General features: G+C 31.2%; 2 protein-coding genes across 2 annotated transcripts in view; both read left to right on the top strand.

Annotated features, from left to right (window-relative positions):
* The first annotated feature begins 296 nt into the window (after nt 1–296).
* On the top strand, nt 297–10,268 carry LOC142239498 (protein stum-like). Its single transcript, XM_075311290.1, is given in 5 exon segments — nt 297–1,835; nt 1,904–4,602; nt 4,663–5,162; nt 5,223–5,404; nt 10,232–10,268. Coding segments are annotated over 5 exon segments (4,923 nt in total). The 5' UTR covers nt 297–330.
* Nucleotides 10,269–15,372: 5,104 nt separating this feature from the next.
* The window catches only part of LOC142240697 (protein stum-like), a 34,947-nt gene continuing 27,601 nt past the window's right edge, over nt 15,373–22,718 (top strand). The window contains exon 1 of the mRNA XM_075312401.1: nt 15,373–15,953. Coding sequence (XP_075168516.1) covers nt 15,862–15,953 — 92 coding nt within the window. The 5' untranslated portion in view covers nt 15,373–15,861. The remainder of the gene's footprint in view (nt 15,954–22,718) is intronic.

Here is a 22,718-nt window from a genome sequence, read left to right as displayed (position 1 = left end):
GCCTAAAATATATTTTTTTCAAAAATAAATATTTTGGTTAATAAGGAAATCGATAATGGTAAACTTTGGAAATCCAGCCCTTGCATTTCATCTACAACTGGTCAATGATAGGAACACGGTCAAAATTCTAAATATTGAGAAACCTAAATGAAGAAATGCCAGCTCTTTAGAGAATCTAAAACCCCATGTAGATGAACTTAAGAATATGTAGACCTGGTAAGTTTTGTCAGCATACTAAAGATCTGTTCAATATAAATTAGTTTTCTTTTTGCAGATCCTAAACTAGGCCAACATTAAATCTTCTTAATTCTATATAGAGCCAATGTTAATATGAACCCTTCATCCTCATCTTCATTCTCCTCACCACCACCACCACAATTGTTTACCAATCCAAATTCAAGACCCTGCTCACATTCCTCTTCAAGCTCTGCCAAACGTGAAACTCCCTCGATTATTCCCTTGGACTATAATTACCAAGTAATGGCTCCCTCCTCTCTCAGGCCCCAGACGGGACGTTATGCTTCTCAGCATCCGCATCAGCATCATCAACACCATCATATTCAACAACTACCTTCACGATCGACCACACGACAAAGTTCAAATCCTGAAGTCGATGTAGAAATGGAAGATGAACCTGCCTTTAATAGCCTATTTGGAGATCCTATACCACCGCCACCACCAGAAGATTTTCTGGGCAGTACATTCTCCACACCCGCCTTTATGCGTTCCACTTCTGTGGAACTAACATCTGATGAAGATCCCATATTGGGTGCAATGGATACGCATATACCTCAACGCTTGTTTCCTCAAGTTCCTTATAGCACACTGATGGGTCGACGTTATTCCAGTGCTTCATCTCCATCGCCCAAAAATTTCCAAATCCTAAATTCGGGCATACCAAGACTCAAACCTCCCGATATTCAAATCTTACCCAATTCTAGTGGCGATTCCTCATCTCCGGGTCCTCAAAATTCACCCAACTATAGGCTACTTACACCCAACGAAATGCTTAGGAACACATCGGCCCAAGATGTGGTGGAATTAAAAGAAACCTATACCATTAGCGATGGCCATTCTTTGAGGGAATTTAGTGAGGCCACAACTAGAAAATCGAGTATAACCAGGGAACAGGATGAAGAGCCAGGGCCCGTTGGTGAAATGGATGCCCTAAGGTAAGCAACCAATGATATTCTCAGTAGAACCTCATAATGTTTTCTCTCTTTATTTGTCTTTGTCACTTCCAGTCCCACCCCTCAAGATCTTACAGTTCCACGCCAATTTTCCAACGAATCCTATTCCAGTGGGGAATGGTTTCGCACTGCCAGCATGGAGTATCCGGAATTCAATAAAATGCCCAAACTTAGACCCAGCTCCAAAAATGTGATGTCTATTAAACGTGATGAAATGCCTCTTAGCTCTCCAGTAGCTGCTATGATTAATGATTCAAATGGGTCCAGTAGTGGAGGAGAGGAACGCCTAATGGGTGTTACTCAAATACTAGAACAGCCATCAATTTCTTTGGACAGTTTGCAAGCTCCTGAGAGACCACCCAGTCCATCCCCTTCCTGCCTTAGATCCTTAGAAGAGGCCATTGTCCTCACCCCTAGGGAATACATAAAACAAAGACGGAAAAGTATATATACTCCCCAGCAAAGTGAAAGTCTCGATGTGGAATCGGAAACGGACCAACATTCGAAAGAACCACCTCCGCCAATACCGCCGCAACCTCAGCTGGAACGAAGAGAGGAACTCCTCGTGGAACCTCAGACTCCTCTGATGAGGGAACGCTCACCTGTGATATTAAAAGACTCTATAACAACGGGAGGAGATTATAGGTGAGTATTGTTTAATATCTTCTCCTAAAGTTCTCTTTTACCCATTTGCTCTTTTTCTCTACTCTCAGGGTGGACCAATCGCGATTGCACAAGAAGACCTCCTTTACCATAATCAATGAAAAATCCTCCACACCGTCTTCCCAACATCTTCAAAGCCCACACTACCAGCCAAGAGTTCGAGAGCATAGCTCTCCCTCGTTTACGCCTTCGAGAAGTGTGGCAGGTGGATCACGACATAATCTGCAACGAAAGTCTTTGTCCTCCACACAACTTAAACTTCCTCAACTAATGCCTCCGGTGACCGAAATGCCTACAGAAGAATCTCCGAGACCTTCGGTACAATTCGATATGACTGGTAGATATAGTCCAAGTAAACTGCCACCACAAAAAGGTATATTGCATCAACGTGAGTCAATAAGCTCCTCCCAGGATTTACTGCCAGCCAGACATCAAGCTAGAAGGGGATCCTCAGTTCTACCTCCTCTTCTGGATAGTGCCAAGGCAAAGTCTATGGCCAAAAGTTGTGAGATGTTACCTTTGATTACAGATCCCTACCGAACCGCCATACCGAGACTGAATCGTTCTGCTTTGGATTTGAAACCAGCACCGGAAAAGGCTGTATTCCCTCCTGGAGCCCTACCAAGGCCATTGAAACCCAATCCCAATCCTACCAGGAAACACAAGGGTTTACTTAAGGTTATAAACCATGACGAATCAATGGCTCACATTCCCCTTCAATCGAATTGGGCCAGTATGGAAGATCTGCCAAGCATGGCCAAGGAGGGGAAGGCTTTGCTTTCTCCCTTGCATGTTGCTAAATCAAGAAGAAGATCCAGTTCTACATCTCCCTCGAGACGTAGTTCTACACAGACCACTTCGGATAGAAGAAGTTCGAATCTTAGCTCTGTTACAACCTCCGATTTTAGTTTTCGGAGACCTTCTCTTGCACCTGGAGTTACTGGGAAACCGTCCACAATAACAACAACTCCTGCAAAACAAAGACGAAAATCCGTCTTTCAAATACCCAGTCCAGGAGCACGAAGAAAATCATCTTCCACATCAACGAGTGTATCAATAATAACAGGAAGACCAGCTCGCACCAAGGTGGCTAAACCCACTCCTTTGTCTCCGATAATAGGAACACCTAATAAGGATAGCAGTTCTGCACATAGTCCAAATCATGCCAAGAAGCCTCCCATTCCTGCTTCGGATAGTTTATCAGATACAACATCACGCAGAAGTTCTATATCGAAGATACCAGTGCGAAGTCAAACGAATTCCCGATCTAACTCACGCATGGAAATTCATGAAACCAGAAGTGGATCTAGATCAGGTTCACCTCAGAAAGATGGTGGTGGAGATTTGACTAGGCGATTATCTCAGGATGGCATGAGCTCACGGGCTGCCTCTAGATCCGAATCTCATGCTAGATCTCGGAGTGGATCTCGAACTGCATCGCGTCCAGAATCACGAGCAGCATCGCGTAATGAGTCACGAGCTGCTTCACGTTCAGAGTCGCGAGCGGCTTCGAGGGCTGAGTCACGAGCTGCTTCGAGGGGAGAATCTAGGAATGGTTCGCGCGCGGGATCTCGGGCTGCATCCCGGGCAGAATCTCGAGCACCTTCTCGAGCGGAATCCCGAACTGCGTCCAGGGCCGAGTCTAGAGCTGGGTCGCGATCCACTTCCAGAGCTTCAACGAGACCTATATCATTGCCTGACTCACGTCCCACCTCTCGTATGGAACAAGCAAAAGAAATTGCCAACTCGCGATCGAATTCGCGCCTAAGCATACATTCGCCAAACAGGCGAGAGAGTGTTTCGCCGAAGTTGGATCGAAAATCTCCAACAAAATCATCTCCTGCTCGAAGAAAATCTGTATCGCTTAGTCCTCGAAGAGTAACGGCAAGACGCACGGGTATTCGAAGGGGCTCTACAAGTCCACCCGGTCGCAAAGCAAAAGGACGCTCACGAAGCCGCAGCAAGACACGCTCCAGCCCAGACCGTTTTTCGCGTTCTCGCATACCGGTAAGTCATAAAGATGAACGCAGCTCTACAAGATCACCTCCTCGAAAAAAAGCAGGAGCTATTCCAGGTGGCGACGTTCGAAGGACATCGTCACTTAAAGTGAAAGCGAAAACGGAACTAAAACCCAGCAAACAACCGCCAAGTGCCAAAAAGATACCCTCGTCTGTTCGCAAACCAGAAACGAGTGTTCGAAGAACAACTTCGTCGGTCACTGGAAAGCCTACAGTTGGAGTGAAACGAGAAGTATCAAATCTCAAAAAAACCCCAACCGCACCTAAAAGGGAAACTTCGAATATCGTAAAGAAACCAGCAAGTGTTTCCAAGCCAGCCTCACGTCAGCCATCCTCAGTTAATATGAAAGCAAAAACATCCTCATCATCGTCAAAAGCTTCCGCGACAGGAGCGAAAAAGAGTGGAGTTCCCGTACAAAATGGCAAAAAGACTACAGGGAAAGCTCAACAGGCTGGTACTCCGTCCACTGCTGGAAAGCCAACAAAAACCGATATGGCGTCTACATTTGTAGTGATGGCGAAAGGTGATGCTCCACCAGCTACTGCAGCAGCCGCTGCAGCAGCAGCCGATGTTGCCACCTTATCGACTCTCAAACGCCAACCTTCATCTATGTCATTAATGCGAGTAAGTTCCAAAATTAGCCTGCTCGGTAAGAAAAGGTCTGATAGTAATCTGAGTAAAAAAACTTTAGACCTATCTGTGGCACAAGCCGATGCCAGCGATAAACGGGGTAAGTTTAAATGGATTTTTCAAAAATCTCAAATCGAGATACTTAATAAAATTCTTGCAGCTTCTACTCCAACTAAACAACAAACGGCAGAAGATGGTTCGCCTATGCCAGCTGCAGCTATTTTGGAGAAATCTCAAAAGACATTGGAGAATATACAGAAGACAGTGACAGAAGCTACAGAAGAAATCCACAAGACCATTAATGAGAATCTTACAGATTTGAAAAGTTTCGAACAAGACATGGGTTTGACTTCGGATAGTGGAGCATCTCCCACACCTAGTGTTACCACAGTGGTGGAAAAGAAGACCAGTGCTCTGAAAGCAGGTGCAGGTGAATCTGTGTCCCGTTTGGGAACAGCAGAGGATCCTAATGTCACCGGTGCCGCTACCAATGGTAAAAGTTCTGGTCAATCTGTACAAAAATCACCCCAACCTCCAAGTCAACCCATAGAAGCATCTGTATCTGTTTTAAATGCTGATGGATCACGGATAACACCACCCATTGCAACAGGAGAGTCTTTGCATTCGGATGCTACAGCAGCTGCAACAACATCAGAAAGGGTTAGTGAACGTGCTATTTCAGTAATGCCAGAAGTTGACCTTGACAGTGCAAATTTCCAGAGTTACGATGTAATTGGTGATGCCGATGCTAAAGTTATGGCTGGACAGCAGATGACCTCTAACCATGGCGAAGGAATGATGCAAAAACCTACGAGTGGCGATACTACCGAAGACTATGAGTCCGAAGTGAAAAGACGATCCCCCGATGGCCAAGGTGGTTCACATAGTGGTAGTGGCAAGGGGTAAGTCTACCAAAGTTATGGGTATGTTTCATAGAGAAGGGATATGATCACCTCAAACATGTTTTAAGAACAAAATGTTATTTTTGGGTGGTGACCATGTAACATGGTTTTCGCAACCATGTTATTTTCTCGGAAATCATGTATCTGATTTCGGCAAGCAGGTTATATTTGACGAGAAAATAACATTTTATTGACAAACATGTTACATGGACACCATACAAAAATAACATTTTGCTCTTGAAACATGTTTGAGGTGATCATATTCCTTCTCTGCGTGTGTGAACAAAGAATATTTCAACCTTTTCGGAGAGAAGGTCGTGATAGTGAGTTCGAAAGATTTCAAATAACTTGAGTCCAAAATATTTATTTAGTTGAAGTGGCCAAAGTTTTATTTTATTTCTATAGAAAATTTTGTCAAAATTTTATTTCTATAGAACACATTTTCAAAATGTTTTTTTCTATAGAAAATTGTGTCAAAATTTTATTTCTATAGAAAAGTTTGTCAACATTTTTTTGCTATAGAAAATTTTGTTAAAATTTTTATTTTATAGAAAATTTTTTTAAAATTTTTATTTTATAGAAAATTTTGCCAAATTTTTATTGCTATAGGAAATTTTGTCTAAATTTTATTTCTATACAAAATTTTGCAACAAATTTATTTCTATAGAATAATTTGTCAAAATTTTATTTGTATAGAAAATTTTGTCAACATTTTATTTCTATAGAAAATTTTGTCAAAATTTTATTGCTATAGAAAATTTTGTCAAAATTTTATTTCTATAGAAAATTGTGACAAAATTTTATTTCTATAGAAAATTTGTCAAAATTTTATTTCTATAGAAAATTTGTTAAAATTTTCATTATATAGAAAATGTTGCCACAATTTTATATCTATAGAAAATTTTGTCAACATTTTAACTTTAAACTTTATTTCTATAGAAAATTTGTCAAAATTTTCTTTCTATAGAAAATTTTGCCACAATTTTATATCAATAGAAAATTTTGTCAACATTTTATTTCTATAGAAAATTTTGTCAAAATTCTATTTCTATAAAAGTTGGTCAACATTTTATTGCCCTAAGAAATTTTGTAAAAATTTTATTTCTATAGAAAATTGTGACAAAACTTTATTTCTATAGAAAATTTTGCAAAAATTTTGCCAAAATTTTGCAAAAATTTGTCAACATTTTTTTGCTATAGAAAATTTTGTTAAAATTTTATTTCTATAGAAAAAAGTTGGTCAACATTTTATTGCCCTAAGAAATTTTGTAAAAATTTTATTTCTATAGAAAATTGTGACAAAACTTTATTTCTATAGAAAATTTTGCAAAAATTTTGCCAAAATTTTGCAAAAAATTGTCAACATTTTTTTGCTATAGAAAATTTTGTTAAAATTTTATTTCTATAGAAAATTTTGCAAAATTTTTATTGCTATAGGAAATTTTGTCTAAATTTTACTTCTTTACAAAATTTTGCAACAAATTTGTTTCTATAGAATAATTTATCAAAATTTTATTGCTATAGGAAATTTTGTCTAAATTTTATTTCTATACAAAATTTTGCAGAAATTTTATTTCTATAGAATAATTTGTCAAAATTTTATTTCTATAAAAAATTTTGTCAAAATTTTATTTCTATTAAAAAATTTTGTCAAAATTTTATTTCTATAAAAGTTGGTCAACATTTTATTGCCCTAAGAAATTTTGTAAAAATTTTATTTCTATAGAAAATTGTGACAAAACTTTATTTCTATAGAAAATTTTGCAAAAATTTTGCCAAAATTTTGCAAAAATTTGTCAACATTTTTTTGCTATAGAAAATTTTGTTAAAATTTTATTTCTATAGAAAAAAGTTGGTCAACATTTTATTGCCCTAAGAAATTTTGTAAAAATTTTATTTCTATAGAAAATTGTGACAAAACTTTATTTCTATAGAAAATTTTCAAAAATTTTGCCAAAATTTTGCAAAAATTTGTCATCATTTTTTTGCTATAGAAAATTTTGTTAAAATTTTATTTCTATAGAAAATTTTGCAAAATTTTTATTGCTATAGGAAATTTTGTCTAAATTTTACTTCTTTACAAAATTTTGCAACAAATTTGTTTCTATAGAATAATTTATCAAAATTTTATTGCTATAGGAAATTTTGTCTAAATTTTATTTCTATACAAAATTTTGCAGAAATTTTATTTCTATAGAATAATTTGTCAAAATTTTATTTCTATAAAAAATTTTGTCAAAATTTTATTTCTATTAAAAAATTTTGTCAAAATTTTATTTCTATTAAAAAATTTTGTCAAAATTTTATTTCTACAGAAAATTTTGTCAAAATTTTATTGCTATAGAAAATTTTGCCACAATCTTATATCTATAGAAAATTTTGTCAACATTTTAACTTTAACCTTTATTTCTATAGAAAATTTGTCAAATTTTTTTTCTACAGAAAATTTTGCCACAATTTTATATCTATAGAAAATTTTGTCAAAATTTTATTTCTATAGAACATATTTTCAAAATGTTTTTTCTATACAAAATTTTGTCAAAATTATTAAAAAAAATATTTCTATAGAAAAGTTTGTCAACATTTTATTGCTATAGAAAATTTTGTTAAAATTTTGTTTCTATAGAAAATTTTTGTCAACATTTTATTTCTATAGAAAATTTTCTCAAAATTTTATTTCTATAGAAAAGTTGGTCAACATTTTATTGCCCTAAGAAGTTTTGTAAAAATTTTATTTCCATAGAAAATTGTGACAAAACTTTATTTCTATATAAAATTTTGCCAAAATTGTATTCCTATTGAAAATTTTATCATAATTTTATTTATATAGAAAATTTTGGCAAAACTTTATTTCTATAGAAAATTTTGTGAAAAGTTTATTTCTATAGAAAAATTTGCCAAAATTTTATTTCTGTAGAAAATTTTGGCAAAAATTTATTTCTATCGAAAATTTTGCTAAAGTTTCATTTCTATAGAAAATTTTATCATAATTTTATTTCTATAGAAAACTTTGTCAAAATTTTATTTCTATAGAAAATTTTGTCAAAATTTTATTTCCCTAGGCCTAAACATAAAAGTCTCTCATATTTTCATGCAAAAATCAGTTGTTTTTTCATTGTTAAAAAGAAAATCCAATGTTAATTAACATTCAAGTGTAAAGAGTGTCCACTGTTACCGGCATTTGATAATGTGCCAGGTAATGTGGTCTCCCATTTCATTCACAAACATTTTCAACACGTGCACATACTCGAATGTAATTCCATCGAAATCGAATCCACCAAATATGTATTTGTATGCGTGATGTACAAAACGGATGTTAGCGCTGTATTTGCATTTACTGTCATGCACCAACTGGTACGATACACACTCGTATGAATGTTTGCGGTTAGTTTTGAATTTTCATGAAATTCATACGAAAATATGAACGAATTAAATTTTTGATTTTAGTTTGAAAAGGTCAAATTTTGATTTAGGGGAATAATTATGGCAATTTTTGAAATTTATTGTTTTTTCCTTGCCTAAAATTTTGAGAATAAACAATTTAGAGATGAACAGGTGAAATAAATTTGAGAAATCACTTCTACGAGTCTACCTTTACCCGGCCGTTGATGATTCCCTTACATTTTTCGGTACAATTCGAGAAGATACTGGACAGGTTGCCACAGTTGTTAGATATCTACCAAAAATGGTAGATTTTTCACTGTTTTGTAGATTGCTAGAATTCTTGATGTTTTGGTAGATTTTGAAAAATATTCCTGTCCAACTAAGAGTTACTCCACAAATTTTCTATAAAAATTAAATTTTGTAATGGAAATAAAATTTTGACAAAATTTCCTATAGAAATAAAATTTTGACAAAATTTTCTATAGAAATAAAATTTTGACAAAATTTTTTATAGAAAAAAAAATTTGAAAAAGATTTCTATAGAAATAAAATTTTGACAAAATTTGCTATAGAATAAAAAAAATTCACAAATTTGTATATAGAAGTAAAATTTTGACGAAATATTTTATAGAAATAAAATTAAAAAAAAATACAAAATATCTGTAGAAATAAATTTTTTAAAAAATTTTTATAAAATAATATTTTGATTAAAATTTTCTATAGAAATAAAATTTTGAAAAAAAATTCTATAAAAATAAAATTTTGACAAAATCTTCTTTAGAAATAATATTGTGAAAAAATTTCTATAAAAATTCTATGAAAGAAAATTTTGACAAAATTTTCTATATAAATAAAATTTTGACAAAATTTTCTATAGAAATAACTCTTTGACAACATTTTCTATAGAAACAAAATTTTGACATGATTTTCTATAAATAAAATTTTGACCGAATTTTCTATGAAATAAAATTTTGACCAAATTTTCTATGAAATAAAATTTTGACAAAATTTTCTATGAAATAAAATTTTAACAAAATTTTCTATAAATATAAAATTTGACAAAATTTTCTATAGAAATAAATCTTTGACAACATTTTATATAGAAACAAAATTTTGACATGATTTTCTATGAATAAAATTTTTTATTCATATTATTCAAATCTTCTATGAAATAAAATTTTGACAAAATTTTCTATGAAATAAAATTTGAACAAAATTTTCTATGAAATAAAATTTTGACAAATTTTCTAGAAATAAAATTTTGACAAAATTTTCTAAAGAAATAATTATGTCGACACACGTCGAATGAGAAATAATCCCTTTGACTTCCTTATGAACCCAGAATAGAAGGTTTAGATTAGACATTCTATTGTAGTAATTATGCAAAGGAAATCTAAAATATCAGAAATTTATTCATTCTTTCATACCATAATTCCATAATAGGCTAAGTCGACTTGGCGTGGTATTAGGGCGTTATTAAGAAAAAATTCTTATTTAACTTTAATTTAAATTAATACAAATTGATAGTCAATTTTTTTCGATATATTCTGAAAAACTATAATTTTCGACTTAGCCTACAGATAGCTTACATATAGACCTCTATGCCTGTATGACAGACCATACATTTACATATATATCCAATATGTAAATATTTCTAAATATTCATACAAAGCAATTTGTATAGTAGAGTAACACGAACAAGATAACCACTGAAAAGTAATAAAATAAATTATTCCACCTTATCGCTTGCTAAAAAAACAAGGACTCAAAAGAGAACTTCACTTTTGCGTGGCCACTCATAATCGAATCGACTTTCTCATATCGTGGAGGCTTTTAATTTAAAATTGACAGCTGTTAAATACACACGAGTAGCTTGCTTAGATGATCCCCCCATGGGGAGGAGGTAGGGAAATGGGTATATTTTTTATATTTGAAAAGCAAAGCCAAGAAATTGTGACCTCCACCACCGGCTTTTACTTTGACTAAATCAAAGGTAAATCAAAGGGACAAAAAACTTCAAAGACATTGTCCATTATTCTTCTTGTTCGTTGTTGGGAACTATATCCTACAATGTGTTGTTCTAGTAGGAAAGTATCATTGGAATGGGTTTCCTTGATTTCCATTTGAATGTATATTGACGAGTAGAGCCTTAAGAAAAATATTCGTGACTATTCCCTCCACAACTACGATTTGCACAATAGGAGAACTTTCGGAAATACAATAAGAAAACTGAAAAAATATTAATATAATATGAACGATTAGTCCACTTAAATTTGAGAACACACACAATACTAAAGACTAATTTCTTTTCAATAATAATATTTTAATTAAAAGAAAGTACCAACTTTGGGTTACAATTTTTGGTATTTGCATCCATCAGTTAAAGTCGTAAAATAGGCTAAGATTATTTTTGAAGATTTTGATCTTTTGTTTAAGCTACTTAGAAAATAAGAAATACAAAAATATATTTTACAATGAGTAATAACGACAATTTATTTGGGTGTATAAATATCCCCTGAATTGTAAATGTGTCGAAGTTTTAAATATTTAAGCTTGCACCAACAAGAAAATGTTATTACTTCTACAAAAAGGAGACTTCGGTTTGTCAAAATTTTATTTCTATAGAAAATTTTGTCAAAGTTTTATTTCTGAAGAAAATTTTGTCAAAATTTTATTTCTATAGAAAATTTTGTCAAAATTTTATTTCTATAGAAAATTTTGTCAAAATTTTATTTCAATAGACAATTTTGTCAAAATTTTATTTCTATAAAAAATATTTTTTCTATGGAAAATTTTATTTCTAACATATAAAAAATTTTGTCAAAATTTTATTTCTATAGAAAATTTTATAAAAATTTTATTTCTACAGAAAATTTTGTATTTTGTCAAAATTCTATTAGATTTATTTTTTTCTAATTTTGTTTTTTTTTTTAGAAAATTTTGTCAAAATTTTATTTCTATAGATAATAAAATTTTGTCAAAATTTTATTTCTATAGAAAAGTTTGTCAAAATTTTAATTCTATAGAAAATTTTATCAAAATTTTATTTCTATATAAAATTTTATCAAAATTTTATTTCTATAAAAAGTATTTTTTCTATGGAAAATTTTGTGAAAATTTTATTTCTATAGAAAATTTTGTCAAAATTTTATTTCTGTAGCAAAATTTTGTCAAAATTTTATTTCTATAGGAAATTTTATAAAAATGTTATTTTTATAGAAAATTTTGTCAAAATTTTAATTCTATAGAACATTTTGTCAAAATTTTATTGCATAAACATTTTTGTCAAAATTTTATTTCAATAGACAATTTTGTCAAAATTTTATTTCTATAGAAAATTTTATTTCTATAGAAAATTTTATCAAAATTTTATTTCTATAGAAAATATTTTTTCTATGAAAAATTTTGTCAAAATTTTATTTCATAGAATATTTTGTCAAAATTTGATTTCTATAGCAAATTTTGTATTTTGTCAAAATTCTATTTTTTATATAATTTTTTCCAAATTTTATTTCTACAGAAAATTTTGCCAAAATTTTATTTCTATAGAAAATTTTGTCAAAATTTTATTTCATAGAAAATTTTGTCAAAATTTTATTTCATAGAAAATTTTGTCAACATTTTATTTCATAGAAAATTCTGTCAAAATTTTATTCATAGAAAATCATGTCGAAATTTTGTTTCTATATAAAATGTTGTCAAAATTTTGTTTCTATAGAAAATTTTGTCAAAATTTTGTTTCTATAGAAAATTTTGTCAAATTTTATTTTGTTAAAATTTTATTTCATAGAAAATTTTGTCAAAATTTTATTTCATAGAAAATTCTGTCAAAATTTTATTCATAGAAAAGCATGTCAAAATTTTTTAAAAATTTTATTTATTAGAAAATTTTGACAAAATTATATTTCATTGAAAATTTTGTCAAAATTATATTTCATAGAAAATTCTGTCAAAATTTTATTTCTATAGAAAATTTTGTCAAAATTTTATTTCTATAGAAAATTTTGTCAAAATTTTATTTCATAGAAAATTTTGAAAAAATTATATTTCATAGAAAATTCTGTCAAAAGTTTATTCATAGAAAATCATGTCAAAATTTTGTTTCTATAGAAAATGTTGTCAAAGATTTATTTATATAGAAAATTTTTCAAAATTTTATTTCATTGAAAAAATTGTCAAAATTTTTCTTCTATAGAAAATTTTGTCAAAATTTTATTTCATAGAAAATTTTGAAAGAATTTGAATTCTGTCGAAATTTTATTCATAGAAAATCATGTCAAAACTTTGTTTCTATAGAAAATGTTGTCAAAGATTTATTTCTATAGAAAATTTTGAAAAAATTATATTTCATAGAAAATTCTGTCGAAATTTTGTTCATAGAAAATCATGTCAAAATTTTTTCAAAATTTGCCAAATTTTTATTTCTACAGAAGATTTCATGAAAATCTTATGTCTACAGAAATTTTGTCAAAATTTGATTTTGTGTTTTGTCAAAATGATATTTCTATAGAAAGTTTTGTCTATATTTTATTTCTATAGAAGATTGTGTCAAAATTTTATTTCAATAGACAATTTTCTCGTAATTTTATTTCTATAGAAAATTTTGTCAAAATATTATTTCTATAGAAAATTTTATTAACATTTTATTTTTATAGAATATTTTGTCAAAATTTAATAAAATTTTATTTCTATAGAAAATTTTGTCAAAATTTTAGTTTTATAGGAAATTTTGCCAAAATTTTTATTTCTTTTGAATCAATTTTCCAACGTTTGTTTCTGGAGGAAATTTGTGAAGTATCTTTTAGTTGGAGATGAATATTTTGCCAAATCTACCAAAACATCAATAATCAATACCAATAGATCAAACAGTAGAAAATCTATCATTTTTGGTATAATTCTACCAACTGTAGTAACCGTGGTTTTTATACCCTCCATCATAGGATGGGGGTATGGGAGCCACCGTGGTGCAATGGTTAGCATGGCCGCCTTGCATACACAAGTTCGTGGGTTCGATTCCTGCCTCGACCGAACACCAAAAAGTTTTTCAGCGGTGGATTATCCCACCTCAGTAATGCTGGTGACATTTCTGAGGGTTTCAAAGCTTCTCTAAGTGGTTTCACTGCAATGCGGAACGTCGTACGGACTCGGCTATAAAAAGGAGGTCCCTTGTCATTGAGCTCAACATGGAATCGGGCAGCACTCAGTGGTAAGAGAGAATTTCACCAATGTCACAATGGACTGAATAGTCTAAGTGAGCCTGATACATCGGGCTGCCACCTAACCTAACCTAACCTAGGATGGGGGTATACAAACTTTGATTCATTCCATTTGTAACACTTCGAAAAATAAGAAAATTTTACTTAAAAGAAAGTTTATAATCGTTGTTGATTTTTTTAAATGTAGGGCACGTATCTTGGAAATTTGTGTTGAAGTCGCATGTCATTGAACTAAGGAAATTTTTCTTTTTCTGTTCTTTAAGAGATATATAAAAATGCTTCAAATATATGCTTATTTTAAGGATCTTTCATTTTTTTTTTAATTAAAACATTTTTTACTTTAGTTTTTTTTTGCAATTTTATTTTATATTATTTATTCATTAAATTATTTATATAATTATCATTTTATTACACTCAAAAATGTAAGCTAACAATTATTTTTACCCAATATCCTCCAATGTTTCATTGACTACATTGCATAAGTATTGGTGTGGCGACCCCTCTTTTTAGGACATCCGTTTTATACTGTGTCGTGGCCTTCGTGTTAAGTTGTAAGGGAGAGTATTGAAAATGTGTGCGTGTGTGTGTGTTCATATGAGAGTGTTTATTGGCAGATATTTGCATGTACGAATGTGGCTTTCTTGTGGGGAAAAACTCACAAAAACAAAAATCAAAATAATTTTTTAAATTATTGCAGCTATGTAGGAAAGTTTTCTTAATGGATTTGCCTACTTCAAAAATACCGTGGAATATAGAAAAGAAGAATTTCTATGAGGTAGGGTAAAAAAGTTAGTAAAAATAAAATATATAAATAAAATAAAAATAACATTTTCTATAGAAATAAAATTTTTAGAAAATTTGCTATAGAAATAAATTTTTTAGAAAATTTTCTATAAAAAAAAAATTTAATATAAATTCTGTGGAATATAAAAAAGAAGAATTTCTACGAGGTAAGATAAAAAAAGTTCGTGAAAACAAAATATACAGAATATACACAATTGTAACAGATTTAAAAGCGTTGATTATAATTTGTTTAATTTTGTTACAATCTACTATGAAAATCCTTTAATCTAAATCTCCTTTTTTGCAATGAATAAGGAATTTTTTTATATACAAAACTTTTCCAACATCCCTCGTAGAAGGTAATAACAAATACCACCATTACCATTGTTGGCAATAATGCCATTGAACACTTCATTTTGCTAAGGAAAGGCGGGCGGGGAATATTCGTAGAAAGTTTTCGTGTCTCGAATGAAGTTGGTGTGCTGAGTTTATATGATTGGGACCCGTACTCAAGCAATAACAGTCTCAAACTGGACATCACGTGAAACGGCACTTAAAGAAACTTGGCCAGTTAACACAAAAGAATTTACAAATAGATTCTCGTTAAACAAAAACAAAAAAACGAAAATTCAAATAGTTAACTAAACAATTTCGAAAGAAACAAAATTTTTTTTCTCAAATACATTTTGAAAAAAAAAAATGAGAGGTTTTCTATATAAACAAATTTTTCGGTTACCCCTTCGGTCACTGCATTCCCTTTAAAGCCTTTTATCTAGATATAAATCTTTGAAGAAACCTAACCTGATATAATGTTAATTAAATGTAGTGAGTGAGTGCCAATGATTTCATGTCAATGAAACCTCCAAACAATTTCACTGGCTTTCATTGGCTTTTGCTTAAAATCTTAGGCATGGTCTAAAGGAAAACTTTAAAGTTTTGTGGGTTTTAAGTAATTGTGATTATGTGAATGTGTGTGTATGTGTATTTTTCAAGGAACTTTTCATTTTAATCTATTGAAAGCAAACTATTAAAACAACTAAAAAACCCCACAACAACAACAGAAGCTACATCATCATGTTCCTTAAAAAGAGTAAACGTAAAAGCTCAGTGATTTACCACATTGACTTGCCACCGGATATTACGGCAGCGGAGAAATATTTTTACAGGTATTTAACCCAAATGCAAAATTCCATACAAAAAAATTCTAAGGACTTTATTGAAATAAAAATTTCTTGTGAATAAAGTGATAAAAATTTTCCTTGTAAATAATTTAAAAAAAAATGCTTATAAAATGCTATAGAAAATAAACGCCTACATATTTACTTTGGAAAGTTCAACTTGAAATTTGAATTTTCAAAATAGTTAGTAATCTGTTCTTAAGAGAAAAAGTCTTCTTTACGGTTCATATAAAGAGCAATAGTTAACTGACCACTTAAACAGAGAAATTAATTGTCATTTTTTTTAATTACAAATATTTCTAAGGTAAATAAATGAAACACACCTAAGGCAAGTAAGAAAGAACTAACGTTGGCGCATAATATTTCCCAGTTGTATGGTGTACTCCAAGGGATTACCTCTTGCCAGAATTATCTCCTGAAAAAAATAGGAGACCCTAATTTGGGAAAATTTCTTTATTAATAATTTGTATATTTTATTAATTTTATATCTTTGTGAACATAATAGACCTTATTAAAAAAACTTTAGGGTGGAACACAATTTTAGTAAAAAACAGGTAAGGAAAGTCTAAAATCGGGCGAGGCCGACTATATTATACCCTGCACCACTTTGTAGATCTAAATTTTCGATACCATATCACATCCGTCAAATGTGTTGGGTGCTATATTTAAAGGTTTGTCCCAAATACATACATTTAAATATCACTCGATTTGGACAGAATTTGATAGACTTCTACAAAATCTACAGACTCAAAATTTAAATCGGCTAATGCACTAGGGTGGAACACAATTTTAGTAAAAAAAATATGGGAAACATTTAAATCTGAAGCAATTTTAAGGAAACTTCTCAAAAGTTTATTTATGATTTATCGCTCGATATATATGTATTAGAAGTTTAGGAAAATTAGAGTCATTTTTACAACTTTTCGACTAAGCAGTGACGATTTAACAAGGAAAATTTTGGTATTTTGACCATTTTTGTCGAAATCAGAAAAACATATATATGAGAGCTATATCTAAATCTGAACCGATTTCAATTAAATTTGGCACACATCAATATATTACTAATTGTACTCCTAGTGAAAATTTCAACCAAATTGGGCCAAAACTCTGGCTTCTGGGGCCAATAAGTCCATATCGGGCGAAAAATATATATGGAAGCTATATCTAAATCTGAACCGATTTCAATCAAATTTTGCACACTTAACTGCACTACTAATTGTACTCATAGAGCAAAATTTCAAACAAATTGGGCCAAAACTCTGGCTTCTAGGACCATATTAGTCCATATCGGGCGAAAGATATATATGGGAGCTATATCTAAATCTGAATCGATTTCAACCAAATTTAGCACGCATAGCTACAATGCTAAATCTACTCCCTGTGCAAAATTTCAACAAAATTGGGCAAAAACTCTGGCTTTTAGGACCATATTAGTCCATATCGGGCGAAAGATATATATGGGAGCTATATCTAAATCTGAATCGATTTCAACCAAATTTGACACGCATAGCTACAATGCTAAATCTACTCCCTGTGCAAAATTTCAACCAAATTGCGCCAAAACTCTGGTTTTTAGGACCATATTAGTCCATATCGGACGAAAGATATATATGGGAGCTATATCTAAATCTGAACCGATTTCAACCAAATTTAGCACGCATAGCTACAATGCTAAATCTACTCCCTGTGCAAAATTTCAACCAAATTGGGCCAAAACTCTAGCTTTTAGGACCATATTAGTCCATATCGGGCGAAAGATATATATGGGAGCTATATCTAAATCTCAACCGATTTCAATCAAATTTTGCGAACTTGACTATACGACTAAGTGTTATGTTTGTACAAAATTTCAAGCAAATCGGTATAAAACTCTGGCTTCTGGGTCCATATAAGTGCATATCGGGCGAAAGATATATATGGGAGCTATATCTAAATCTGAACCGATTTCAATAAAATTTGGCACACTTGACTATACTACTAATTGTACTCCTAGTGCAAAATTTCAACCAAATTGGGCCAAAACTTTAGCTTTTAGGACCATATTAGTCCATATCGGGCGAAAGATATATATGGGAGCTATATCCAAATCTGAACCGATTTCAATCAAATTTTGCACACTTGACTATACGACTAAGTTTTATGTTTGTACAAAATTTCAAGCAAATCGGTATAAAACTCTGACTGCTGGGTCCATATTAGTGCATATCGGGCGAAAGATATATATGGGAGCTATATCTAAATCTGAACCGATTTCTTCCAAAATCAATTGGGTTCTATTCTGACTCAAATTAGGAACATGTGCCAAATTTGAAGGCGATTGGACTTAAATTGCGACCTAGACTTTGATCACAAAAATGTGTTCACAGACAGACGGACGGACGGACGGACAGACGGACATGGTTATATCGACTCATGGACCCACCCTGAGCATTATTGCCAAAGACACCATGTGTCCATCTCGTCTCCTTCTGGGTGTTACAAACATATGCACTAACTTATAATACCCTGTTCCACAGAATAGAACCCTATTGATTTTGGAAGAAATCGGTTCAGATTTAGATATAGCTCCCATATATATCTTTCGCCCGATATGCACTAATATGGACCCAGCAGCCAGAGTTTTATACCGATTTGCTTGAAATTTTATACAAACATAACACTTAGTCATATTAATAAGTGTGCAAAATTTGATTGAAATTGGTTCAGATTTAGATATAGCTCCCATATATATCTTTCGCCCGATATGGACTTATATGGCCCCAGAAGCCAGGTTTTATGCCGAATTTGGTTGAAATTAGGAGTACAATTTGTAGTATAGTCAAGTTTGCAAAATTTGATTGAAATCGGTTCAGATTTAGATATAGCTCCCATATATATCTTTCGCCCGATTGGACTAATATGGTCTTAAAAGCCAGAGTTTTGGCCCAATTTGGTTGAAATTTTGCACAGGGAGTAGAATTAGCATAGTAGCTATGCGTGCCAAATTTTGTTGAAATCGATTCAGATTTAGATATAGCTCCCATATATATCTTTCGCCCGATATGCACTTATATGGACCCAGAAGCCAGAGTTTTATCCCTATTAGCTTGAAATTTTGCACAAGGATTACAATTAGTAGTATAGTCATGTGTGCCAAATTTGATTGAAATCGATTCAGATTTAGATATAGCTCCCATATATATCTTTCGCCCGATATGCACTTATATGGACCCAGAAGCCAGAGTTTTATTCCGATTAGCTTGAAATTTTGCACAAGGAGTACAATTGGTAGTATAGTCATGTGTGCCAAATTTGATTGAAATCGGTTCAGATTTAGATATAGCTCCCATATATATGTTTTTCTGATTTCGACAAAAAATGGTCAAAATACCAACATTTTCCTTGTAAAATCGCCACTGCTTTGTCGAAAAGTTGTAAAAATGACTCTAATTTTCCTAAACTTCTAATACATATATATCGAGCGATAAATCATAAATAAACTTTTGAGAAGTTTCCTTAAAATTGCTTCAGATTTAAATGTTTTTCCATATTTGTTTACTAATATTATGTTCCACCCTAGTGCATTAGCCGACTTAAATTTTGAGTCTATAGATTTGTAGAAGTCTATCAAGTTCTGTCCAGATTGAGTGATATTTAAATGTATGTATTTGGGACAAACCTTTATATATAGCCCCCAACACATTTGACGGATGTTATATGGTATCGAAAATTTAGATCTACAAAGTGGTGCAGGGTATAATATAGTCGGCCCCACCCGATTTTAGACTTTCCTCACTTGTTTTTATTAAATTTAGGGCACACATTTTTGAAATTTTCCAAAATTTCTGAATCTTTCAATTTTTATATTAAAACCGCGGAAATGTTACTTTCTCACAATGGTTATATCCATTTCGATATATCGATCCAAATCTCTGCATCGCTATGTCACACTTCTCCTGGCCTGAGCCATGGGGGTATTCACTGCTAATCCAAACCAATGAATTTGGATCACATCATACAAAGATGATCACTGTGAACTGGGATTGCCCTTCAAAGACATCAAACAGTTCTCATAAATAGTATATCGGTTGTGTTTGATGACCGGACACCAGGGGCGTATACTTGTTTTTAATTAATTATTATTACTTATACGCATCATGCTGCTGAAACCAAAGACACAAAACCATATGTGATAATCGCTAAACCATAAATTGGCTTGTCGGGGTCGACTTTTGTTAGTAAAAACATCGAATAATTATCGAATATTAATTACAGAATCAAAGTTTGGGAAATTTTACCTTTTACAGACTTGGGAAAGTCCACCACTTCAAAAATGAAAGTTGACTTTTTTAATTTTTGAAAAATTAAAAAAATGGCATAGGATTGCCCTTCGAAGGCATCACACAGTGATCATAATTAGTGTCTCGGTTGTGCTTATTGACCGGACACCTGGGGCGTGTAATTCTTATTATTTAATTATTATTACTTATACGCACCATGATGTTTAAACCAAAGACACAAAACCCTATGTGTTAATCGCTAAAATAAAAATTGGTTTTTCGAAGTCGACTTTTGTTAGTGAAAAAATCGACTTACAATCGACTTTTAATGACAGAATCAAAGATTGGGAAAATTTACTTTTTTAGACTTGGGAAAGTTCACCACTTTTAATATGAAAGTGGACTTTTTCAAATTTTGAAAAATTTAAGAAAAATGGAAAAGGTCAATTAGATTCTAATTGTAATTTTATTCTCCGCCTACTACACGGGGCTCCACAATAACCGAAATGTGATCCTTCGGTTTGAAGGAGAAAAAAAACTTTCAAAAACAAAAAATCACATCTGGTTAAAATTTCGACAGTGGCTATTAAAGAGGTGCATGACGCAAGAGTCTTTGCCTCATTCCTAGGTATGGTCTTCAAATAGACCTATCTTCGAATTTTATTTTCTTATTAGAATCCTATTTGTCTGAAGTTTTAAATCAACTGATCAATTTCAAAAAGTCTATCTATCCCAAATTGGCCGTTTGTTCATTTAAATATAAATATAACTTTTTCAGATCTTTGTAACACCCTGAGGATTTTTGGTATAGAGCGCTAGAAAACGTTTTAAGAGCCATTCTTTATTATTTTCTAATATAAAATCTAATTATTTAATTTTTTTCTCTAATAAGATTTTCAGAAAAAAACAAAATCTTATATTCGTTATTTATGTTTTATTTTACACTCTTTATAAAAAGGGCATTTTGTACAAATGACTTTGATATATGAAATTTCGCTGACATTGAATTGCCATTGAAATAATTGCTTTGAAAACTATCCTTTTTTTAGGAAAATATGGCCTGTCATCAGTTAAATTGAATGATAGCAAGGAAATAACGCCATCCATGAAGGAAACCCCATCGCCAAGAGTACACATGCCCCAATAATAATAAGCAGTTTCACTCTATAATGACCTTGTAACAAAATTCCTTTTCCGCCAATGAGACGTTGAGTAGTTGAGGTATACGAATAACTCTTTCGTGGTATTTCAATCATGCCGAACAGGAGAACTCTCTTAAAGTTTTCCAACTTTTCACCAACGTCTCAACAATGGATAATGGGCGAAGAAAAGCAAAATTACCATAGACGTCCAACGTCCAACTTTGGATTTTTTGGCACTGAAACTATTTAGCCCTAATGAAGTTTAAATTTGTTGGTTGTACTTTAGATTTTGACTAGATTTTGTTTTTTTTTTCTCTTTCTTTTGGTTTTTATTCTTTGTTTTTAACTTGGTTTTTGTTCGTTTTCTTTCTGCACTGGCCAATTACCGCATTGCGAATGTGTTTTTGTGTTTCTTAGTTGGTGGCAAGTGAATAATATAGGCTGTGTTAATGTTCTTTAAGGCGTATATTCATTGTTTGTGGTTATAGGCAATGTTTTTAATTTCTATCGAAAAGGATGATTTATTTTGGAAAGATAGGAATTTTACAAAATCATGAAGGTTCTATATAGAACATTTGTTGGGGGAAATTTTAAATAAGGAAAATGTATAGAAACCTAGAATTTCATTACAAAAATTATACTTAGGGAATAGAAAATTTTTTAAGGGGACCCTACTATGCAGAAACAGTCCAAACCTGAACCAGATTCTCTATATATAAATCTATAGAAACAAGATGTTCTATAGAAATAAAATTTTGACAAAATTTTCTATAGAAATGAAATGTTGAAAAAATTTTCTACAGGAATGAAATTTTGACAAAATTTTCTAAAAAATAAAATTTTGGCAAAATTTTCTATAGAAATAAAATTTTGGCAAAATTTTTTATAGGAATCAACTTTTGACAAAATTTCCTACAGAAATAAAATGTTGACAAAATATTCTATAGAAATAAAGTTTTGACAAAATTTTCTATAGAAATAAAATTTGGACAAAATTTTCAATAGGAATAAAATTTTGAAAAAAATTCTACAGAAATAAAATGTTGACAAAATATTCTATAGAAATAAAGTTTTGACAAAATTTTCTATAGAAAAAAAATTTTGACAAAATTGTCTATAGAAATAAAATTTTGGCAAAATTTTCTATAGAAATCAAATTTTGACAAATTTTCTATAGCGATAACATTTTGACAAAATTTTCTATAGAAAAAAATTTTGACAAAATTGTCTATAGAAATAAAATTTTGACAAAATTTTCTATAGAAATCAAATTTTGACAAATTTTCTACAGAAATAAAATTTTGACAAAATGTTCTATAGAAATAAAGTGTTGACAAAATTTTCTATAGCAA

Source organism: Haematobia irritans, chromosome 5, assembly GCF_050003625.1.
Source record: "Haematobia irritans isolate KBUSLIRL chromosome 5, ASM5000362v1, whole genome shotgun sequence".
Taxonomy (NCBI): domain Eukaryota; kingdom Metazoa; phylum Arthropoda; class Insecta; order Diptera; family Muscidae; genus Haematobia; species Haematobia irritans.
This window is presented reverse-complemented; position numbering and strand designations above follow the sequence as displayed.